This window comes from Plasmodium coatneyi, chromosome 8 (genome assembly GCF_001680005.1).
Source record: "Plasmodium coatneyi strain Hackeri chromosome 8, complete sequence".
NCBI lineage: Eukaryota > Apicomplexa > Aconoidasida > Haemosporida > Plasmodiidae > Plasmodium > Plasmodium coatneyi.
The window spans coordinates 614,857-634,568 of NC_033563.1; the positions used below are offsets into that span (position 1 = coordinate 614,857).

At 37.4% G+C, this 19,712-nt stretch overlaps 4 protein-coding genes across 4 annotated transcripts; 1 reads left to right on the plus strand and 3 right to left on the minus strand.

Annotated features, from left to right (window-relative positions):
- Positions 1-674: 674 nt before the first annotated feature.
- PCOAH_00020530 (hypothetical protein) lies at positions 675-979 on the minus strand (the record flags this gene model as incomplete). The annotated part of the gene is made up of 2 exons (XM_020058862.1): positions 675-810; positions 834-979. The coding sequence occupies 2 exons, from the start codon at positions 977-979 to the stop codon at positions 675-677; spliced, it is 282 nt and encodes a 93-aa protein (XP_019914468.1).
- A 3-nt stretch (positions 980-982) lies between these two features.
- Positions 983-5,087, minus strand: PCOAH_00020540 (SICA antigen; the record flags this gene model as incomplete). Its single annotated transcript, XM_020058863.1, has 6 exons — positions 983-1,411; positions 1,616-1,716; positions 1,846-2,974; positions 3,211-3,945; positions 4,053-4,262; positions 4,389-5,087. The coding sequence occupies 6 exons, from the start codon at positions 5,085-5,087 to the stop codon at positions 983-985; spliced, it is 3,303 nt and encodes a 1,100-aa protein (XP_019914401.1).
- A 9,600-nt stretch (positions 5,088-14,687) lies between these two features.
- On the plus strand, positions 14,688-17,222 carry PCOAH_00020550 (SICA antigen; the record flags this gene model as incomplete). The annotated part of the gene is made up of 4 exons (XM_020058864.1): positions 14,688-14,738; positions 14,771-15,788; positions 15,932-16,014; positions 16,722-17,222. The coding sequence occupies 4 exons, from the start codon at positions 14,688-14,690 to the stop codon at positions 17,220-17,222; spliced, it is 1,653 nt and encodes a 550-aa protein (XP_019914692.1).
- Positions 17,223-18,493: 1,271 nt separating this feature from the next.
- On the minus strand, positions 18,494-19,134 carry PCOAH_00020560 (SICA antigen; the record flags this gene model as incomplete). The annotated part of the gene is made up of 2 exons (XM_020058865.1): positions 18,494-18,843; positions 18,864-19,134. 2 exons carry the CDS (start codon positions 19,132-19,134, stop codon positions 18,494-18,496), a joined length of 621 nt encoding a protein of 206 aa, XP_019914659.1.
- Between the last annotated feature and the right edge of the window lie 578 nt (positions 19,135-19,712).

A 19,712-nucleotide genomic window follows, 5' to 3' on the forward strand; every position in this document is an offset into this window, starting at 1 on the left:
GGGGGGTTTCTGGAAACAGTGTTACCATTATTAGTGGCGGTTTGGGGGACAGTGTTTTCATTATTATTAGTAGTGGGGGTGTTTGGAGACAGTGTTTTCATTATTATTCGTGGTAAGGAATATGGCACTCCTACCTACAGTTACGTCACTTTCGCCGTTTCCGTCGTTGCAATCCTGGCAGCTTCCCCTTTCTCTTCTGTGAAAAATATTGTGTAATTTTGCACTTTATATATGAACTGCATGCATCTAAAAGATGTGTATAACCATAAAAGGAGGACGCGAACCTTCGCAGACGCGCGCACAATTTGGAGGAGCACCTTTTTTCAAATATATACATAATTGGATCTAGAAAGAAGAAGGAAAAGACTAAATTATTAAAACAAAAAAAATTATTAAGAAAAGTTATGAACGTAAAAAACTATAACAAAAAAAAAAATTTAATTAACATATTTTGGATCCTTCAGTAAAAAGAATTTACCCCAAAAGAGTCAGAATAATGTGGGGAAGAAAAATTTTTTCTCTTCCACCTATATAGATTTTACACATCAACATGTAAAAACTTTCATAGAATACAAAACTAAAAAAAAAAGAAAAATATATTTACTACACCCTAAAACCCGGAATCTGAACTTGAAACCTGTTCCATAGAAACATCTACCCTAAGGATTTGTTCATTAGGTACATTCTTCCTTAGGAAAATCAACCCTAAACCCCGAATCTGAACTTGGAACATCTTCCTTAGAAACGAAGCCTTCCTTCGGAAGAAAGTCTTCCTTCCCTAAACCCAGAATCTGAACTTGGAACCTGTTCCTTAAAAACATTAATGTCTGAACGAGGGTCTTCCTTCCCTAAACCCGGAATCTGAACTTGGAACCTGTTCCTTACGAACCTCTTCCATAGGAATATCTTCCTTAGGAACATAGTATTCCTCCCTAAAATCCGTAATCTGAACTTTGAACCCTTTCCTTAAGAAACACATTCCTTAGGAAGAAAAGTCTTCCTCCCTAAATCCGCAATCTGAACTTGGAACCTGTTCCCTTGGGACCTGCTCCTTAGGAATATTTTCTTCTTTTATAAATTCGCTTCCCATAAATTCTCGAACCAATATTTCAAAAAAGTCTTCCTTCGTCGAATATAGGTCCCCCTTTTGACATTCGTCTAATACTTCTAAATGAATATCAATAATAGTGCGGTGACCTACACCACGACGACCAGCGCGGCGACCAACGCCCCGTTTTTTCCTCCTTTTTTTAGGCGTAGAACGAGGTTTTCGTTCCTTTATTAAAGTATATTCATGTGGACCATCATCCTGGTCGTCCACATGATCAAGGAGTGGTTCATCCACAGTTGGAGGACCAGATACATGATGAGCTCTTCTGTAACGTTTTCTTCTTTTACCAAGGAAAAAATGCTGCAAAAAAAAGAACGAACAAGTAATTTTTTCGGGTGCAAAATGTTTGTTCATGCAACAGTAATTACTACTTCAAACCCAAGTGTGAAATCCTACAAACACCTCCCTAAAATGCGAAATCCTACACACACACCCTAAAATGCGAAATCCTACACGCATCCCACCACTGATTCATTCACTTCTTTTTTTTCTTTTTTTTCTTACCTTCCAAATGAGATAACTTATGACAGAAGTACCAATGAGGACAGGAATGATAGGAAGGTATGGGGTAAGGTGATCAGAAAGGTTGTCAATCTTGCTAACAACTGGGGCAGGAGAAGGAAGGGCGCCTACGGCGCCCTCCTTCCCTGGACGACGTACCACTATTACATCCTTCCTAGGTGGTGATGGTGATGATGATAATGATGATGTTGTTGTGGCAGCGTGCCCCGGACTTAGTCCTCCTATTGCGGGAGGTGATTGTGGTTGTTGAGGTTGACCATTCGGTTGAGTAATACCAGTGGATACAGTATCCTTGTGAGAACCACCTAGGTAAGTACCACCACCTCCACCACGAGCTGGATCATCTGGACCACCTGGACTAATAGGACCACCACTCTCGCCACTGCTAACAACAACGGGATCACCTGCAGCTGCTGAACCTGAGCCTGCAGTAGGTAAACCGCTGTTATTGTTCACTCCAATATAGGGAGGAATAGGAATATCGGGAGTAACTGATTTAGTAATTATAATGGGCCCCGCATTGCCAAATGTAAGCTGTTCAATACCATCGAGTACATTCTTAGGGCCACTACCGGATGAATCTATAAAACCTTCATTAATATCAGGGATACCATCCATTCTGTCATTGTGCGCTACCTTACCTTCCTTCTGTTCAGGATCCATGTTTGCCTTTTTCCCTTGACTGTCATGGTCCGTATTGACTAGGTCTCGTAATTGTGATGATCGACCTGCTCCTAGTAAGTCTATAATTCTGTTTCTATTGCAACTTCCTTTCTGTTCTTGCTCTCTTTTTTCTTGTTCCTTGCCTTGTGGTCCACATTTCATCCATTCCTTTATATTATCCAATCCTTTCACACCATTTCGGTTCCTTGTCGCTTTCCTGAACCATTCATCTATTTGTACACCCATTAATGTTCTGCCATCTCTTATATCACTTTCTTGAACCCAGTCACAGTCCATTCCATTCTTCCCTTTTGGAAATTTCTGGGCGGTTCCCTGCATAGCCTGAGATAAGATGCTTAAAACCTGCTTTATATCACACTTATCCTCAATTATTTTCAATATAACGGTATGACCTATTACACACTTCGTGTACTTGTCCCACCCTTCCTTCTTTCCCTTTTCCTTCTTCCAGCTTTTCCCATCGTTGCTTCTGCCTTCTATCCAGTATATTACTTTCACTAAGGATTTGCATATTCCTTTTATTTGATTCGTCTTATTCTTCCCTTCACTGTGATTTAAATCTCCACATATTTGCGGTATCCAGGTATTTTGTTCCTTCATTACCATATAATCCTTTAGCTCTTCCAACATTTCTTTCACATCTTTCTCTATTTCACCCTAAATATACGGAAAAGGAAGGAATAGACATATCAAATTACTTACCTCTATATGTACTGCAAATGGAAAGTTCTTTCCTTTATATATATTCCTTTTAATTGATTCTTCGCTTCTTTTCTTTCCTTTTCTTCTTTTTCTTCTTTTTCTTCTTTTTCTTCTTTTTCTTCTTTTTCTTCTTAATTTTTTCTTTTAGAAAAATATCATAACAATGCACACACCAGATTTGCCTTCCTTACCTGGTTTAATTGTCCATTCGGCGTCCACACTTTCTGCTTTTTTTCCTCCCATGCAGCTCTTAGTTCTTTCCCTTTCTGTTCACTTGCTTCTCTTTTCTGCTGTTCTTCTGGATTTGATTGGGTGGAGGAGCATGGATCAGTTACTTTAGGAGGAGTAACTTGATCATTGGAGGTGCTTACGAGTGATGATGCTTGGAGCTGGGGTGGTGGACGTGCCAGCTGACCGTCCTCTGCTGAACTTTCCTTTCTACTCAGTGTTGCTCCCTGAGCCTTCTTTTCTTCCTTAATTTCCTCCTCAACCTCCTTTTCTAATGCCTCCATTATTTCACTGTCGTTTGTTAACTTTTTCTCTTCAATTTTCTTCACTACTTTGTCAGCACCTGTCTGTGATAGTGTTTCTCCTTTCTTCATTATTTCCTTTATTCCGCTAACTTTTTCTTCTATGTCCTTCTGTTCCTCATTTTCTTCCTCTCCTCCTGCAGTATCCTTCCTGCCTCTTTCACTTGCTCCTTCCCCGTTGCAACTTTGCGCCTGTCCCATAACCAAATCATACTTCTCTACTTTCTCGTTCTTCTTCCACCCCCCCGTTTCTATCCAGTCTCCTATAGTCTTACTAATTAGTTTTCCTCCTATTCGTGCATTCTGTACACTGAACCTACTGCACTTTTCATCAGTCCTTTCCATTAAGTGCGTACCTACCCACCCTCCTACCATTCCTGACACGTGTTGAATTACCTTATTAAAAAGGCAGTGACTTCCATATAATTCTACTAATACTGCATTCCCACAACACACCGAAGGTACGTGTCCACTATATCCTCGCCATCGACTTTCTTCCTTACTGCTAAATCTTGCGTCAACCCATTAGTGTATAGTACAACTTTCATCATAGCTTTGCATAATTCTTTGTCCTTGTCTTCCCATGGTGTTATATTTTCCCCGCCGGTATACATTCCTGTTTCACAGGTTCTTCGTATTATTTCCTGCTCCCCCTTTTTAATTGTGCCCATAAGATTATTAAATATTTCTTGCATTCTACCCCATATTTTATCCTACAATTTATACACATTAAATGAACATATATTCTCATATGTTAAATATACACTTTTAACAATTTGTCCTTACATACACACATTCTTATATGTTTACTTCCTCCGGATCAAACTTTAAGTGCTTACATTAACAATATTATTTATCTTAGGGTACCTCCTCATATCTGTAAACCATTTCCGTATTATTTGCTTCCAAATTTCTTCTCCGTTGGATGGGCGTGTTTGTGCCATTCTGCTCTGCCCCAGCCTGCTCTGTAGAGGACGTTGCTGAACCCGTGTTGTTCTTGTTGGTGGATGTCCACCCTTCATAGTAATTATACTATTAATGTTCAAATCATGTACTGTTGATACAGCATTTTTCTGTTTTGGACAATCTTTCTTTGATCCTCTACTATTTATTATGCTCATAATTGTTCTTTCTTTTTTCACAGCATCATAAATATATCCGAACATCTCCATTTTGTTTACTTTCAGGGACTTAAACGTCCCATATTTACACTCTGTACAATTTTTTCCCTTATTGAACGCTTGGCACAAATTGTTCATTGTATCATATGCACTGTTCATAACATGTTTTGCTTCACAATGTACGTCCCAGTACTCATGTAACCACATATTTAGTACTATACAGTACAAGTGTTCTTTCATTCTTATATCAGCTTTTTCCTTACTGTTTGTTCTTCTGCCCATTTTCCATATTCTTACCAAGTTCTTCAGAATGAACTCACATTCCTTCTTTTCTTGTTCTGTCATTGTCCTTCCCTTTTTATTCACTTCTTCGCATCTTACTTCATTCTCTTCATCATCCTCATCCTTATCATTCATTTTTCCAAGGAATTCTTTCACCCAGGGCATTATTATTCCAAGTAACTTCGTCTGTGAATTAAAATAATACATTTATATATAGTTCACCCTGCATTAAATATTCATTCATATAATGAAATAATATAGTCCCCTATGGCGATATACATTTATTCTACATATAGTTCACATTATACTGTCATACCTCCCCTGATCCCTGGCTCTGCCCTTTATGTCCATTTGCCACTAACCACGCTTGTTTCAACTGATCGAATTTCTCATCTGGTTCCATTTTTACATTACCCATTTTCCTTGAGCTACTTATCAAATAAGAATAGTGTTTTATCAAGTATTATGTGTACAATGTACATTTTTCCCTTCAACCCATCAATATTATGTTGTCATTCTATAACTAACTCTCCTAATAGTGTGAAATTTTTCATTAATTCATTTTTTTTCAGTCCTTTTTTTCCTTCACTCCTTTTTTTTTTTTTAGAAGCATTCTATGTATATTCGTTCATGTTATTCAGCACATTATTCCGTTCCTTCTTCTTCCTTCTTATGCAACTTATTCGTTTCTTCCTCTTTTTTTTTTATTTTGTTTTATATACAACTTTTACACTGAAGCTTAACACCAATGTTCTTCCCCCATGAGGTAATGTTCTTTTATATGCGTTCGTTTCAAATTAGTGTAAGTTGTTCAACAAAAAAAGAAAAATTCTGCGCATGCAGCCTTCCTTATTCTCCCGTTTTCCTGTACACCAATTTCCTTCTGAAAAAAAGAAAAAGAAAAAAGAAGAGAGAGAGAGGAATTACCCACCTTCCTACTTTTCCCACTTTTTTTTTTTTTTTTCCTCGTTCTCTTCTAAAAAAAAAGAAAAGAGGAAGGAATTATCCACCTTCCCTCCTTTTATTTCTTTTTTTTCTTAATTTTCTATTTTTTATTCTTTAGTTTTTACTCTTTTCCTTTTATCTTCTTTTCTTTTTCCTTATTTTTTTCCTTCTTTCAATTCTTTCTTTTTTCAAATTTTTTTCCTCAAAGAAAAAATTTGCATGCAATCTTCCTCCCTTATACCCTGCCTATACACTACATTCTTCTAAGAGAAGAAAAAGAAGGAATTACCTATCTCTTCCTTTTTTTTTTTTTTTTTTTTTGTAGGAAAAAAAGAAAAAAATATAAGAGCAAATAGAAAATGAAAAGGAGAAGGAGAGAAATAAATATATGACCGGCCTCCTGCAGAAGAAGGAAATGGAAGCAGAGGACAAAAGAACCATAGAAACCGGGAATTACGGATATATACGCCTGTGTGCGAAATGAGTAAGGAAGTCATCCATGCTAAAATGCGTCTCTGTATATATAACAGGATTTCTTTCCCTGACATATTCAAACACACCCCCTCTCACCCCTCTCAGATATTCACCCTCACATAGAAAATGTATATATATATTAGATTAGTTGAGCATTCTCCTGCACTCCTTCCCCTCCCTTCCAGTGTATAGATTACATTTTTTACATATATGAATGTATTCCTTTTAATTTTTATTATTTTTTTTATTTTTCTTCTATAATTTAAATGAAGAGTTTGAACAAAGGGGTTCCGAATTTACTACTTATTCCTGTTGAGCTATATATACACTCCCGGTATATATTGCACCCCAATCTACTCTCTTCTTTTTTCACTTTATTCCATACTATTTTTTTCCCTTTATATATACATTACACCCATTTGACCATTCCCTTTTCTGTGCTTGTTTACACATGAACGGATGTTTGTTTATTAGTATTTATTGAAGAGAAGGAGGGGAAAATTTATTGTGCTCGCACCGCAAAACACCCTCCTCTTCCTTCCTAGACCCACCTTTCACCTCTTTCCTTCCTTAGATTCTCCTTCCTTAGACCCACCTTTCCCCTCTTTCCTTCCTTAGATTCTCCTTCCTTAGATTCTCCTTCCTTAGACCCACCTTTCCCCTCTTTCCTTCCTTAGATCCTCCTTCCCTAGACATTCTTTAGACCACCTTCCTTCCTCCTTAGACCCTCCTTTACTTTCTTTCCTCCTTACACCCTCCTTTACTTTCTTTCCTCCTTACACCCTCCTTTCCTTCCTTCCTTAGACCCTTCCTTCAACGAACCACCTAACAACCTTCCTTCCACCAAGCACCTAACACAACCTTCCTCCCTTCCACCTATCGCCACCCTAACAAATTTCCTTCCTTCCACCCCTAACTCATCATTCTAACAACCTTCGTTCCACCTACCAACCCTGAGAATATTCCATTCTTCCACCCTTAACAACCTTCCTTCCACCCTACCACCCACATAACAACCTTTCTTCCACCCTACCACCCATATCAACCTTCCTTCCATCTTCCACCTAGCAACCCACCTACCACCCCTAACAACCCACATAACAACCTTCCTTCCACCCTACCACCCACATAACAACCTTTCTTCCACCCTACCACCCATATCAACCTTCCTTCCATCTTCCACCTAGCAACCGATCTACCACCCCTAACACAACCTTCCTTCCCTTAGGAAGTATCTTCCTTCCACCCCTAACAACATTCCTTCCTTTCTTCCCCCTTAGACCATCCTTTCCTTCCTTAGAGCCCTTCCTTTCCTTCCCTCCTTAGACCCTTCCTTTCTTTCCTTCCTTCCTTAGACCCTCCTTTCCTTCCCCCCTCCTTCTCCTTAGACCCTTCCCATTCCTTCCTCCTCCTTAGACCGTTCCTTTCTTTCCCTCCCTCCTTAGACCCTTCCTTTCCTTCCTTCGATCTCCTTAGACCTTCCTTTCCTTCCTTAAACCCTTCTTTCGATCCTCCGTACACATCCTTCCTCCTCATTAGACCACCAACTTCCTTCCATAGACCTGCTTCCTTCTTTCCTTCCCTCCTTAGACCGTTCCTTTCTTTCCCTCCTTCCTTAGACCCTTCTTTCCTTCCCTCCCTCCTTAGACCCTTTCTTCCTTAGATACTCCTCCCTTAGACCATTCCTTTCCTTTCCTCCTCCCTTAGACCCCTCCTTCCGTTTCTTCTTTCCATCATTTTTTCTTTCCTCATTCTTTCTTTCCTTCTTCCCTCCTCAGTGCATGTGCACATACACGGAACATAGTAAACTGTGTATACATTACATTACTTCCTTCCTCCCTTCATTTATTTTTTTTATGATCACCATTATATATTACAATAAATAGCTGTATAAATGATGGTGTGATGAATGATAATGAGCATGGTAATATGTATATATGTAATCATCCATATGTATGAGCTAAAAATAAGAATACCCCTCCTAAAATACTAATAACGCTGTATGACCGTAACACTTTGTGCTCTAAGTGTTAATGCCCTACAGCTGAAGGAAGAACATTCCATGGCCCCCTTAAAAAAATATATATACAGGTAAAAGTATAAGCACAAAATTCTTTTCTATTCCTTCCCCTTCCCTTTTAAACACCATTATATACAGAATTCGTAGGGGTGAAAATTTTTTTGAGCGTGTATATATATATAAGTGCAGAACTTAAAATGTAGGTAGTTTACACTTATGACATCGTTAGAAGGAAGGAGGGTGCGACATACTACTGGAGAGTGTGGGTCACTCTCTTTGTGGAACGTTGACTACACTTTATTTAACTTAATAATTTTTTGAAATAACATAATGTGCAATGAAATCGATTTTTTTTAATTATTACAAATTATTATCATAACACCTTCCACATATGTATTATTATTATTATTTACATGCCAATAACAATTTCTAATTTTAATTTTAAAATTTAAAGAAATAAAAAAGTTTACATAGAAAGTTGCACTATCACACCTACACAAACACATCTATAGTGAAAAAGAAGCTGCAGATGTATACATCTCGCACGCGTACAACTTAATTGAATTGACATTATGTGTTCGCAGAAAAGAATAATCACATAATCAATAGATATAAATAAAAAAAAAGTAAATATCGCCACTTCAAACCTTTTTCATATTTAAAAAAAAAAAAAAGAAGCAAAAGCAAAAATATGGCACCTTTAACCTTTGCGAAGCTACTCATACTTACCAGTACCTTATTCTTGTGGGCGCCATATCCCAACTACGTAAGATAGAAGCTTCTGTTACACACCTATATAAAAAAATATATTTGGCGCACATATTTAATATAATTAGCTCTTATCTTTTTATTAAGAATACAAAGGGAAGAGAGAAAAAAAAAATTTTTTTCCCTTCCTTCCACCCTACCACGCCTAACACCTCTTCCTTACCCCCTTTTTTTTTTTAGGTGAATGCAATAAGCACATCATCCAAGGGTGTCGATATTAAGAAGAGGAGTACCACCTTTGGCACCACCACCTTTGGTGGAGGTGTAAAAACACAATTAAAACAAGAAAGTGGTGTTAAAACACTAAAAACCAAGTGGAGTGATGATGGTACATCAAACAACAACAACGATGACAACGTCCTTTTACAGAAGGAAAGAATAAGCGGCCCCTTTAATCAGAACGATAAAAAATTATATCACCGATTCCATGCAGCAAGAATTGGTAACAATGGTAACAATGGACGCCCCAAAATGGATAATGATGGTGCTTCCTATCACCCCTTTTGTAAGAACCGTCGCCGTTACGATGCAATAGACCGCTCTTTGGACAACAGTTCCAGTTCCTTATGTAGCAGTAGCAACAGCAACAACAGAAACAGCAGGAGCAGCCGTTGTTCCTCCATGGACAGTTCCATGGATAGTCTCTTCGAGGAGCGAAGTGATGTCTATCATTATGATGATTATTCAACAACACCATATAGAAGAAACAAAGTTCAACATGAAGCAAGAATAGGGGTATTTCGACCATGGGAATTTCAACCCATTAACATTCGACCTAGAGGATTTTTTAATAAACTGTTGTATGCTATAGAAAGAAAATTATGGACAAGAAAGGGGGGAGCATTGCTGTCACCGTTCTTGTCATCACCTCTCGTATTGACCCTTTCCATTTTATATGTATTAGCTCTGTTTTGTATAGGTGTGATTGTGGTCCTTTCTATAGGCAGTCCACCACCACCTCATGCATGGATGGCAAGTGGTTTTGCCATTGTTGCTTTTATGGTATCTATTCTTTTGCCTCTACGTTTAGGTACAAAATAAACCGCACCAAAGCGTACCAGCAACCGTACCAAAACGTAACGAATCATACCGAACCGTTACAAATCGTTGTTTTGGGGAAGAAAGGATCATTGTTAGGGGTGGTTTGTTAGGTGGATTGTTAGGTGGGTTGTTAGGTGGTTGGTGGAAGGAAAGTTGTGTTAGGGGTAGTAGAATGGAAGGTTGTTAGGGGTGTTAGGAGGTAGGTGGGTTGTTAGGAGTGGAAGGAAGGAACATGGTTAGGGGTGGAAGGAAGGAAGATGGTTAGGGTGATGGAAGGAAGGAAGATGGTTAGGGTGATGGAAGGAAGGTTGTTAGGGTGGTGGTAGGTGGATGGAAGGTTGTGTTAGGGGTGGTTGGAAGGAAGGGGTCTTACGTGTAGAAGGAATATCTAGGGAAAGAAAGATAGGAAGGAAAGAAGGAATAAGGAAAGGAAGGAAAGAAGGAATAAGGAAAGAAAGGAAAGAAGGATTTAAGGAGGCAGGAAGGAAAATTGGGTCTAAGGATGGAAGGAAAGGAAACGATATCTAAGGAGGAAGGGAATGGGGGTCTAAGGAAGGAGGATCAAAGGAAGGAAAGAGTTGAAAGGTGGGTCTAGGAAGGAAGAGGAGAGTGGTTTGCGGTGTGCGCACGATAAATTCCTCCTCCAATGTACTGATAAACTTCCGTTCACATTTAAAAACGCAAACAGAAAAGGGGAATGGTCCAATGGCAGTATTGTGTAATGAAGGGGGGGAATTTTGATTAAAGAATAATATAAAAAGAAGAGTGGATAGGAGTGTAGTATATACAAGAATATATGCATAAGTTAGGAAAGGGGAATGAGTAGTCAATTCAGAACCCTTTGTTCAAACACTTTGTTTAAAAATCTTCATTTAAAAAAAGAAATTAAAAAAAAAATAAACAATGACGTAACATTCATATATGTAAAGTATAATCTGTACACTGGAAAACGGAATGAGGGGGAGTGAAGGAGAATGCTGAACTAACCTAATATATATATACATTTTCTATGTGAGGGTGAATATGTGAGAGGGGGTGAGAGGGGGGGGGGTTTGAATATGTCAGGGAAAGAAATCCTGTTATATATACAGAGACACATTTTAGCATGGATGACTTCCTTACTCATTCTACACACAGGCGTATATATTAGTAATTCCCGGTTTCTATGGTTCTTTTGTCCTCTGCTTCCATTTTCTTCTTCTGCAGGAGCTCGGTCATATATTTATTTCTCTCCTTCTCCTTTTCATTTTCTATTTGCTCTTATATTTTTATCCCTTTTTTCCTACAAAAAAAAAAAAAAAAAAGGAAGAGATAGGTAATTCCTCCTTTTTCTTCTCTTGGAAGAATGTAGTGTACAGGGAGGGTATAAGGGAGGAAGGTTGCATGCAAATTTTTTCTTTGAGGGAAAAAATTTGAAAAAAGAAAGCATTGAAAGAAGGAAAAAAATAAGGAAAAAGAGAAAGTGAAAAAAGGAAAAAGAAAAGAAGATAAAAGGAAAAGAGTAAAAACTAAAGAATAGAAAATAGAAAATTAAAAAAAAAAAAAAAGGAAGGGATGGTGAATAATTCCTCCCTCTTTTTTTGTAAAGGAAAGAAAAAAAAAAAGAAGAAAGAAGAAAAAATGAAGAAATGGAAAATTAGAATGCAAATGAAAAAAGAAGGAAGTTAGGTGCGTAATTTCCCATTCCTTCCCTCCTTCCTCTTCTTCTTTAGAAGAATGTAATGTATAAGAAAAAAAAGGAAAGTTATTTCTTTTGAGAAAAGGAAGAAGAAAATTTAGAAGAAGAAGGGAGGAAGGTGCGTAATTCCTTCCTCTTCTTCCTTCTTTTTTTGGAAGAATGCAGTGTATATAAGGAAGGAAAGGATTCTTTTTTTTTTTTTTTTTTTTTTTCAGAGAAGGAATAAAAAGAGAAAAAAAAAAAAAAAAAAAAAGACGAAAGAAAAGAAAGAAAAAACAAAAGAAAAAAAAGAAAAAAGAAAAAAAAAAAGAAAAAAAAAAGAAAGAAGGAAAAAAGAAAAGAAGGGAAAAAAGGAAAGAAAGAAGATGAGTAATTCCTTCCCTTCTTCCTTCTCTTTTCTTTAGAGGAGGAAATCCATTGTATAACGAAGGAAGGCATTGTATAGTGAAGGGAAGGAAGAAATAATCGAAGAGTGAAAAGAAGGAGGAATAAATTAAAAAGTAGAATTAAGGAAAAAAAGGGAAAAAAGATTGTAAAGGAGTTCGGAAGAGTGTAAGGAAGTAGAAATAAAATTAAAGAAAATGATAGAAGTATAAGAAGCATAGTGAAGGAATTTATGGATAAGACTCCATAATGGAAATGGTCACTTGAATTTTCTTTAAAGGAAATATCAATTAATAATATCAGAGGCACCATGACAGATATTGTTAGGGAAATAATGAACAGGTGGTTTAAGGGTATAAGAGGGCACAGTCATATGAAGGAAATTGTTGATGTAGGCAAATATATATAGAAAAGGGAAAGATGGATATACAAGAATTTATATATGTAAAGGCACTTTTTACAGATGTTTATAATAAGATATATACATGCACCATTAATTATTGCTTAAATGGTAGGCAAAAATATGGGATGACATGAAGACAATATTTACAAATCTTATGAAAACTCTTAAGGGTGAGCAACCCGGAATAAGAGATCTATGCAAGGACGGAATGGATGCCGGGGAGAATGATATTGTTCAATGGGGCAGTGCAGAAAAGGAGTTATGCAAAGCTATGATGAAAGTTGTACTATACACTAATGGATTAACGCAAGATTTAGCAGTAAGGAAGAAAGTCGATGGCGAGGATATAGTGGACACGTACCTTCGGTGTGTTGTGGGGAATGCAGTATTAGTAGAATTATATGGAAGTCACTGCCTTTTTAAGAAGGTACTTCCACATGTGTCAGGAATGGTAGGGGGAACCGTGATGTTGTTGCACCAGAAGGAAATGACGGATGAAAAGTGTAGTGCATTTAATCGTCAAGATGCACGAATAGGGGGGAAATTAATTAGTCAAACAATAGCAAATTGGATAGAAACAGGGGATTGGAAGAACGATAATAAAGTAGGGAAGTACACACATGTTATGAGTCAGGCGAGCAGTTGTAACGACAAAGGAGCAAGTAAGGCAGGCAGGAAGGAAACAGGAGGAGGAAAGGAAGAAAATGTGGAAGGGAAGGACATAGAGCAAAAAGTAAGCGAAATAAAGGAAATAATGGAAAAAGGTCAAACTCTATCAAAGGAAGGTGCAGACCAAGTAGTGAAGAAAATTGATCCTAATGATAGTGAGGATGACATGAAGAGGAAACTGGAAAGTGAAATTCAAGGGAAAGTACAGGAAGAGAAGAAAGCATCACCTGCTCCAGCAGTCAAACCAGGTCCCACAGCAGCAAAACCCATTGCTGCCAAACCACCGGAAGCACCAGCAGCAGTAAGACCTCCCGCTGCTGCAGTAACACAACCCCAACCGGTAACCGATCCATGCTCCTCCACCCAATCAAATCCAGAAAGGCTAGCAAGTGAAAAGAGAGGCACAGAATTAAGAGCTGCATGGGAAAAAAAGAAGGAAGAGTGGACAAAGGGTGAACCATTAGACAAGGTAAGGAAGGTAAATCTGATGTCCAGTGTTATGATATTTTTCTAAAAGAAAGGAAAGAAAAGGCAAAAAAAAAAAAAAAGAATAACGCCGAACACATATGACTATATATTCAAAGGAGAAGAAAAAAGAATTAGGACCAAGCACGCACCCATATATACTAATAATATAATTTTAAAAATAAAAAAGATGAAGCAAAAAAAGAGAAGAATCAATTAAGAGAAAGGAATGAAAAAAAAAAAAAAAAAAAAAGAGTGAGGAGGGTTGAGCCTTTCAGGGTTTACGGTTCAGTGTTCAGGATTCAGGTTTTAGGGTATAGGTATTCGGATTTCGGGTTTGGGATTATAGAAATTCGGATTTCAGATTTAGGGATAGGGGTTTATGGCCTGGTATTTTAAAAAATGAAGGGTTTGAAAAGGAAGAACTCCTAGCAGACAGATGGTTACCTCCGATTAATTGTAGAGGGGCGTCTAAGGACCTTAGAGGAAGGAATCCTCGCTGACAGGGTACCCGGACACTCGGTGAACCGGACAAGGGGAGGAAGGAAACTGGACCAGGGGTCCAACTCGACAAGGGGGGAAGGAAACCGAACAGCGGAGACAACCGGAGAGGGGGGGGAAGGAAACAGGACAAGGAGGAGGATGTTTTGTTTCTGGGTCTCACTTTGTGATCCTGCGGAGTAGGGAGGATAGAAAGAAAAAGAGGAGAAGGAAGAAGGAAAAGCGAGAAATGAATGGAGGAAAGGAAAAATAAAGACAAAAGGATATAAGAAGTAAATGAAAGAAGAAATAAAAGAGCAGTAGAAGGAAGGGGAAAGTGAATAAATAAGAGGAAAAAGAAAAAATAGAGAGAGAAATAGGGAAAAAAAAAATGTATAATTATCAATTATGGTGGCACTTATGAAGGAAGAAGAAAGGAACAAATCTATGAGTTCATATGTCTATTTCTTTTTTCCTTTCTTTATTTTCAGGATAAAGTGAAAGAAAATGTAGGGAAGGAAGTGACGCAAATGTTAAGTCAATTGAAAGATTATATGGGAATGGACGAAAAAAGAAATACAACGAGGATAGCGGACATATGTGGACATTTGAAACATAGTGGAAAAGGGCCGGGTGACACAAATCAATTAAAGAAAATATGCAAATCTCTAGTAAATGTAGTCTACTGGATGGAAGGATGGGACAAGGGGAAAAATAGATGGAAGGTGGAAAGTGGGAAAGGGGAACCATGGGAATCATACTTAAAGTGTATAATGGGGAATAACGTTATATTGAGAATAGTTAGGGATAAATGTGATATAGAACCAATTATGGAAGTTATCGCTAATACCATGGAAGGAAAGGGGGAACATTTTCCAAATAGTGGAAAAACTAGAATGGAATGTGACTGGGTTAAGACGGATGATATAAAGAATGGAGGAGAATTAATTGGAGTAACCATGGAAGATTGGTTAGAAGGAGCGAAAAGTAGGAAGGGTGGTGTTACAGGTTTATTGGAGATAACGGAATGGATGAAATGTGGATCAGGGGAAGAAATGAGTGATGGTAAAAATGAAAAAAAAAATTGTAGGAGTGTTAGAATTATAGATCTAATGAATTGGGGAAGATCAAAGGAATTAGGAGACCTAGTCGACACCAAGCCTGCGCGAGGGTCACAGGACGACACTTCAGGTGGACCGAAAAGTTCAGTTTCGCCAGGTAAGAATAATTCCAATGTACATGTACAACAGGAAGAGGAAGATGAACTTCCTACTGGTTCGGAAGGTTATGTACCCGGTCCTGCCGGTGGAAGTAGTCCCAGGAATGACACCGATGTTGTGGACCTAATTACATATGGTACAGGTAAAATAAGTGAAGTCACTTTTCAGAAGCCTACTGTTCAAGTGGAACCGCAAATCCCTCCTGGTTTTATCGAAGAAAACAAAGCTAAACCAGGGTCTAGGTCTGCTGAAACCACCCCTACAGTTATAGGAACACGCAAAGATCCAGGTAATAGGGGGGGGGGGGTGGAATAAATATTCCGGGGTAATATGCACTCTAGTATATTAGGGTGCACTGACCACCTCAAGTCACAACACTCTCCTGATCATACTTCACATATATTTCCATTCCTTATTTTATCTATTTCTTAGATGTAAAAGCTGGCTCCGACGCACAAGCCCCTACAGAAACAAAGAATCACGATGGAACACAGGATGATGCAAGTAAAACGAAGGTAGTGCAGGAAGCCACTGCTACTATCACTATTCCGGAGCCTTCCGTTAGTAATACAAAACAAGATGGTGCCAGTTCTCAAGGAGGTGGTGGTCCCCCATCTGCAGGTGTTCCTGCGGCTGTTCAACCCAATACAGGTAGAGGTGCTTTAGGTGGTGCTCAAGGTTCAGGAGGAGGGGGACAAGGTGTACAGACAACTCCTTCATCAACATTACAAACAACACCACACACAGCAGGAAAAGGGAAAGGTCATCTTCCAGTGGCGAAAAATGGACATAAGGCAATTCCACCTCTCCCTAGGAAGGCAAGGGAGGCAGGGAAGGAAGGGGTCGATTCCTTCCTTCCTTACCTTCCTTTAATTCCTGTGTCCCTTTCTGTCTCTGTCATAAGTTATCTCCTTTGGAAGGTAAGAAACAAGAAGTATAAAAAGAATATAAAAAAGGAAAAAAAAAAAAAAGAAGGAAAAAAAAGGAAAAAGAAGGAATAAGAAGGAAAGAAAGAAAAGAATAAAGGAAAAAAAAGAAAAAAAGAGGAAGAAAAAAATAAAAAAAAAAAAAAAAAAAAAGGAACGCACACCTTCTAACATTTCCTTTTTTTACCTTAGATGCATACATTGCTCTTATATTATAATGGCTATTATAATCATAATAATAGCATCTTACGCCCTAATAAAAACATTCCTTTTATTTTATTTATTTTTTTTTTCAGTATTTTGTCATACCTGGCAAAAGAAGACGTTCTAGAAGAGCACATAAAATACCTGATTCTCCCCCCTTGGAAGAACAACTCCTTGATCATGTGGACGACGAGGTAGATGGTCCACATGAATATACCTTAGTAAAGGAACGCAGACAACCAAGTTCTGCTCCAACAAAAACGAAGAGGTCAAAAAAGCAGGGCGTTCATCTCCCTGTTGGTAGCCGTGGTGTACGTCGCCGCATGATTATTGATATTCATTTAGAAGTCTTAAACGAATGTCAAAAGGGGGACCTGCATTTGACAAAGGAAGACTTTTTTGAAATTTTGGTTAAAAAATTCATGGGTTCCCGGTTTAGGGAGGAAGACTTTGTTCCTAAGGGAGATGTTCCGAAGGAACAGGTTCCAAGTTCAGATTCCGCCTATAAGCAGGAAGACTTTCTTCCTAAGGAAGGTGCTCCTATAGAAAAGTTTCCTAAGGAACAGGTTCCATGTTCAGATTCCGGGTTTTAGGGTGTAGTAAATATTTTTTCTTTTTTTTTTTTTTCGTTTTGTGTATTAAATTGTTTACCTTCATGTGTAATCAATATAAGTGGAAGTGAAAAATTTTTTTCACTTCATTTTGATTTGTTTGGGATAATTTCTTTTTTATTGAAGATCCAAAATATATGTTCATTAAAATTTTTTTTTTTTATTTTGTTGTGGATTTTTATCTTTGTAATTTTTTTTCTGTGACAAAATTTTTATTAGGGCATTTTTTTTCTTTTTTGGATAATTTTTCTGTGACATATTTATATTTAGGGCATTTTTTTTTGGACAACTTTTTTTTGACAACTTTTTTCTGTGTGACAAATTTATATTAGGGCATCCTTCCCTTTTTGGACAATTTTTTTTTTTTTTTTTCTTTTTGCGCAATTTTTTCTGTGTGACAAATTTATATTAGGGAAATCTTTTTTGGACAATTTTCCCTGTAACACGTTTTTTGTGACAAATTTTATATTAGGGCAATTTTTCTTTTTTTGGACAAATTTTTTCTTTTTTGCAATTTTTTCTGTGTGACAACATTTATATTTAGGGCATTTCTTTTTTTCTTTTGGGCAATTTGCCAGTTTGTCGTCTTATAATTTTGATTCTTTTCATACGCACATATGACATGGAAAAATTTTGTGTAATTGTGTACACAGTTCGTTTCTTTTTTTTTTTTTTTTTTTGTAAGAACACACTCTTTTTTTGTAAGAACACACTCTTTTTTTGTAAGAACACACTCTTTTTTTGTAAGAACACACTCTTTTTTTGTAAGAACACACTCTTTTTTTGTAAGACACTTTATTTTTTTTTTTTTGCAATTTTCCTTTTCTTCATATTTCATTACTTTTTTTCCTTCCTTCCTTTGTATGTTTAAATAACAACTTGAGATAAGGTATCTCCAAACGGGGGTGCGAAAAAAGAAGGTGCCGACACTCTTCAGAAAGAGTATTTAAAAATGGTGAAAAAAATTTTATGAACGTAAAAAACTATAACAAAATAAAAAAAAAAAATTTTATGAACATATTTTGGATCTTCAATAAAAAAAAATTATCCCAACACATTCGTAAACTGGAAAAAAAAATTTTTTCCGCTTATATTGACCACACATGAACGTATACAATTTAATACAATACAAAACAAAAAAAAAAAAAAAAAGAAAAATATATTTACTACACCGTAAACCTGCAATCTGAACTTGGAACCTGTTCCTTAAGAACAAAGTTTTCTTCCCTAAACCCTGAATCTGAACATTGAACCTAATCCTTAGGAACATCAACCCTAGAAACTTGTTCCTTAGGAACAATGCCTTCCTCCCTAAACCCGGAATCTGAACTTGGAACCTGTTCCTTAGGAACATCTTCCTTAGAAACACCTTCCTTAGGAACAAGGTCTTCCTCCCTAAACCCGGAATCTGAACATTGGACCTCTTCCTTGGGAACAAACTCTTCCTTTCTAAACCCATAATCCGAACTTGGAACATCTTGCTCCTGAACATCTTCCTTAGGAACAAAGTCTTCCTCCCCTAAACATGGAATTTGAACTTTAAACCTGTTCCTTAAGAACATCTTCAGTAGGAACAGCTCCCTTAGGAAGAAAATCTTCCTCCCTAAACGCGGAATTCTGAACTTGGAACATGTTCCATAGGAAGATCTTCCTTAGGAACATTTTTTTCTTTTATAAACTGTGATCCCATAAATTCTTGAACCAAAATTTCAAAAAAGTTTTCCTTCGTCAAATGCAGATCCTCTTTCTGACATTCGTCTAAAACTTCTAAATGAATATCAATAATCGTACGGTGACCAACAGCACGTTTTTTCCTCCTTTTTATAGGCGTAGAACGAGGTTTTCGTTCCTTTACTAAGGTATATTCATGTGGACCATCTGCCTGGTCGTTCATATGAGCAAGGAGTTGTTCTTCTAAGGGGGGAGAGCTTAAGTGTTCCTCTCTTCTATGACGCCGTCTTCGCTTACCGAGGGTAAAATACTGAAAGCAGAAGATAAAAAAAAAAAAAAAAAAAATGTTTTTCTAGAAAGGGGTGAGTATGCTGTTTTTACGAACAAGAATTACTACTTTTAAGCTAAATGCGAAATAGTCCTACACAAACATCCTAAAATGCGAAAAAGCCTACACATACACCCCTAAAATGCGAAATCCTACACATACACCCCTAAAATGCGAAATCCTACACATACACACCCTAAAATGTGAAATCCTACATACATCCTTAAAATGCGAAATACTACAAACATACACCCTAAAATGTGAAATCCTACATACACCCCTAAAACACGAAATCCTATACACACACACCCTAATGTGTGAAATCCTACATACACACATCCCTAAAATGCGTAATCCTACATACACATCCCTAAAATGCGAAATCCTGCATACACCCCACGTAATCATTCACCTTAATTTTATTTTTTATTTTCTATGAACAATTTAGATGTATACCCCTCCCTAATGATCTA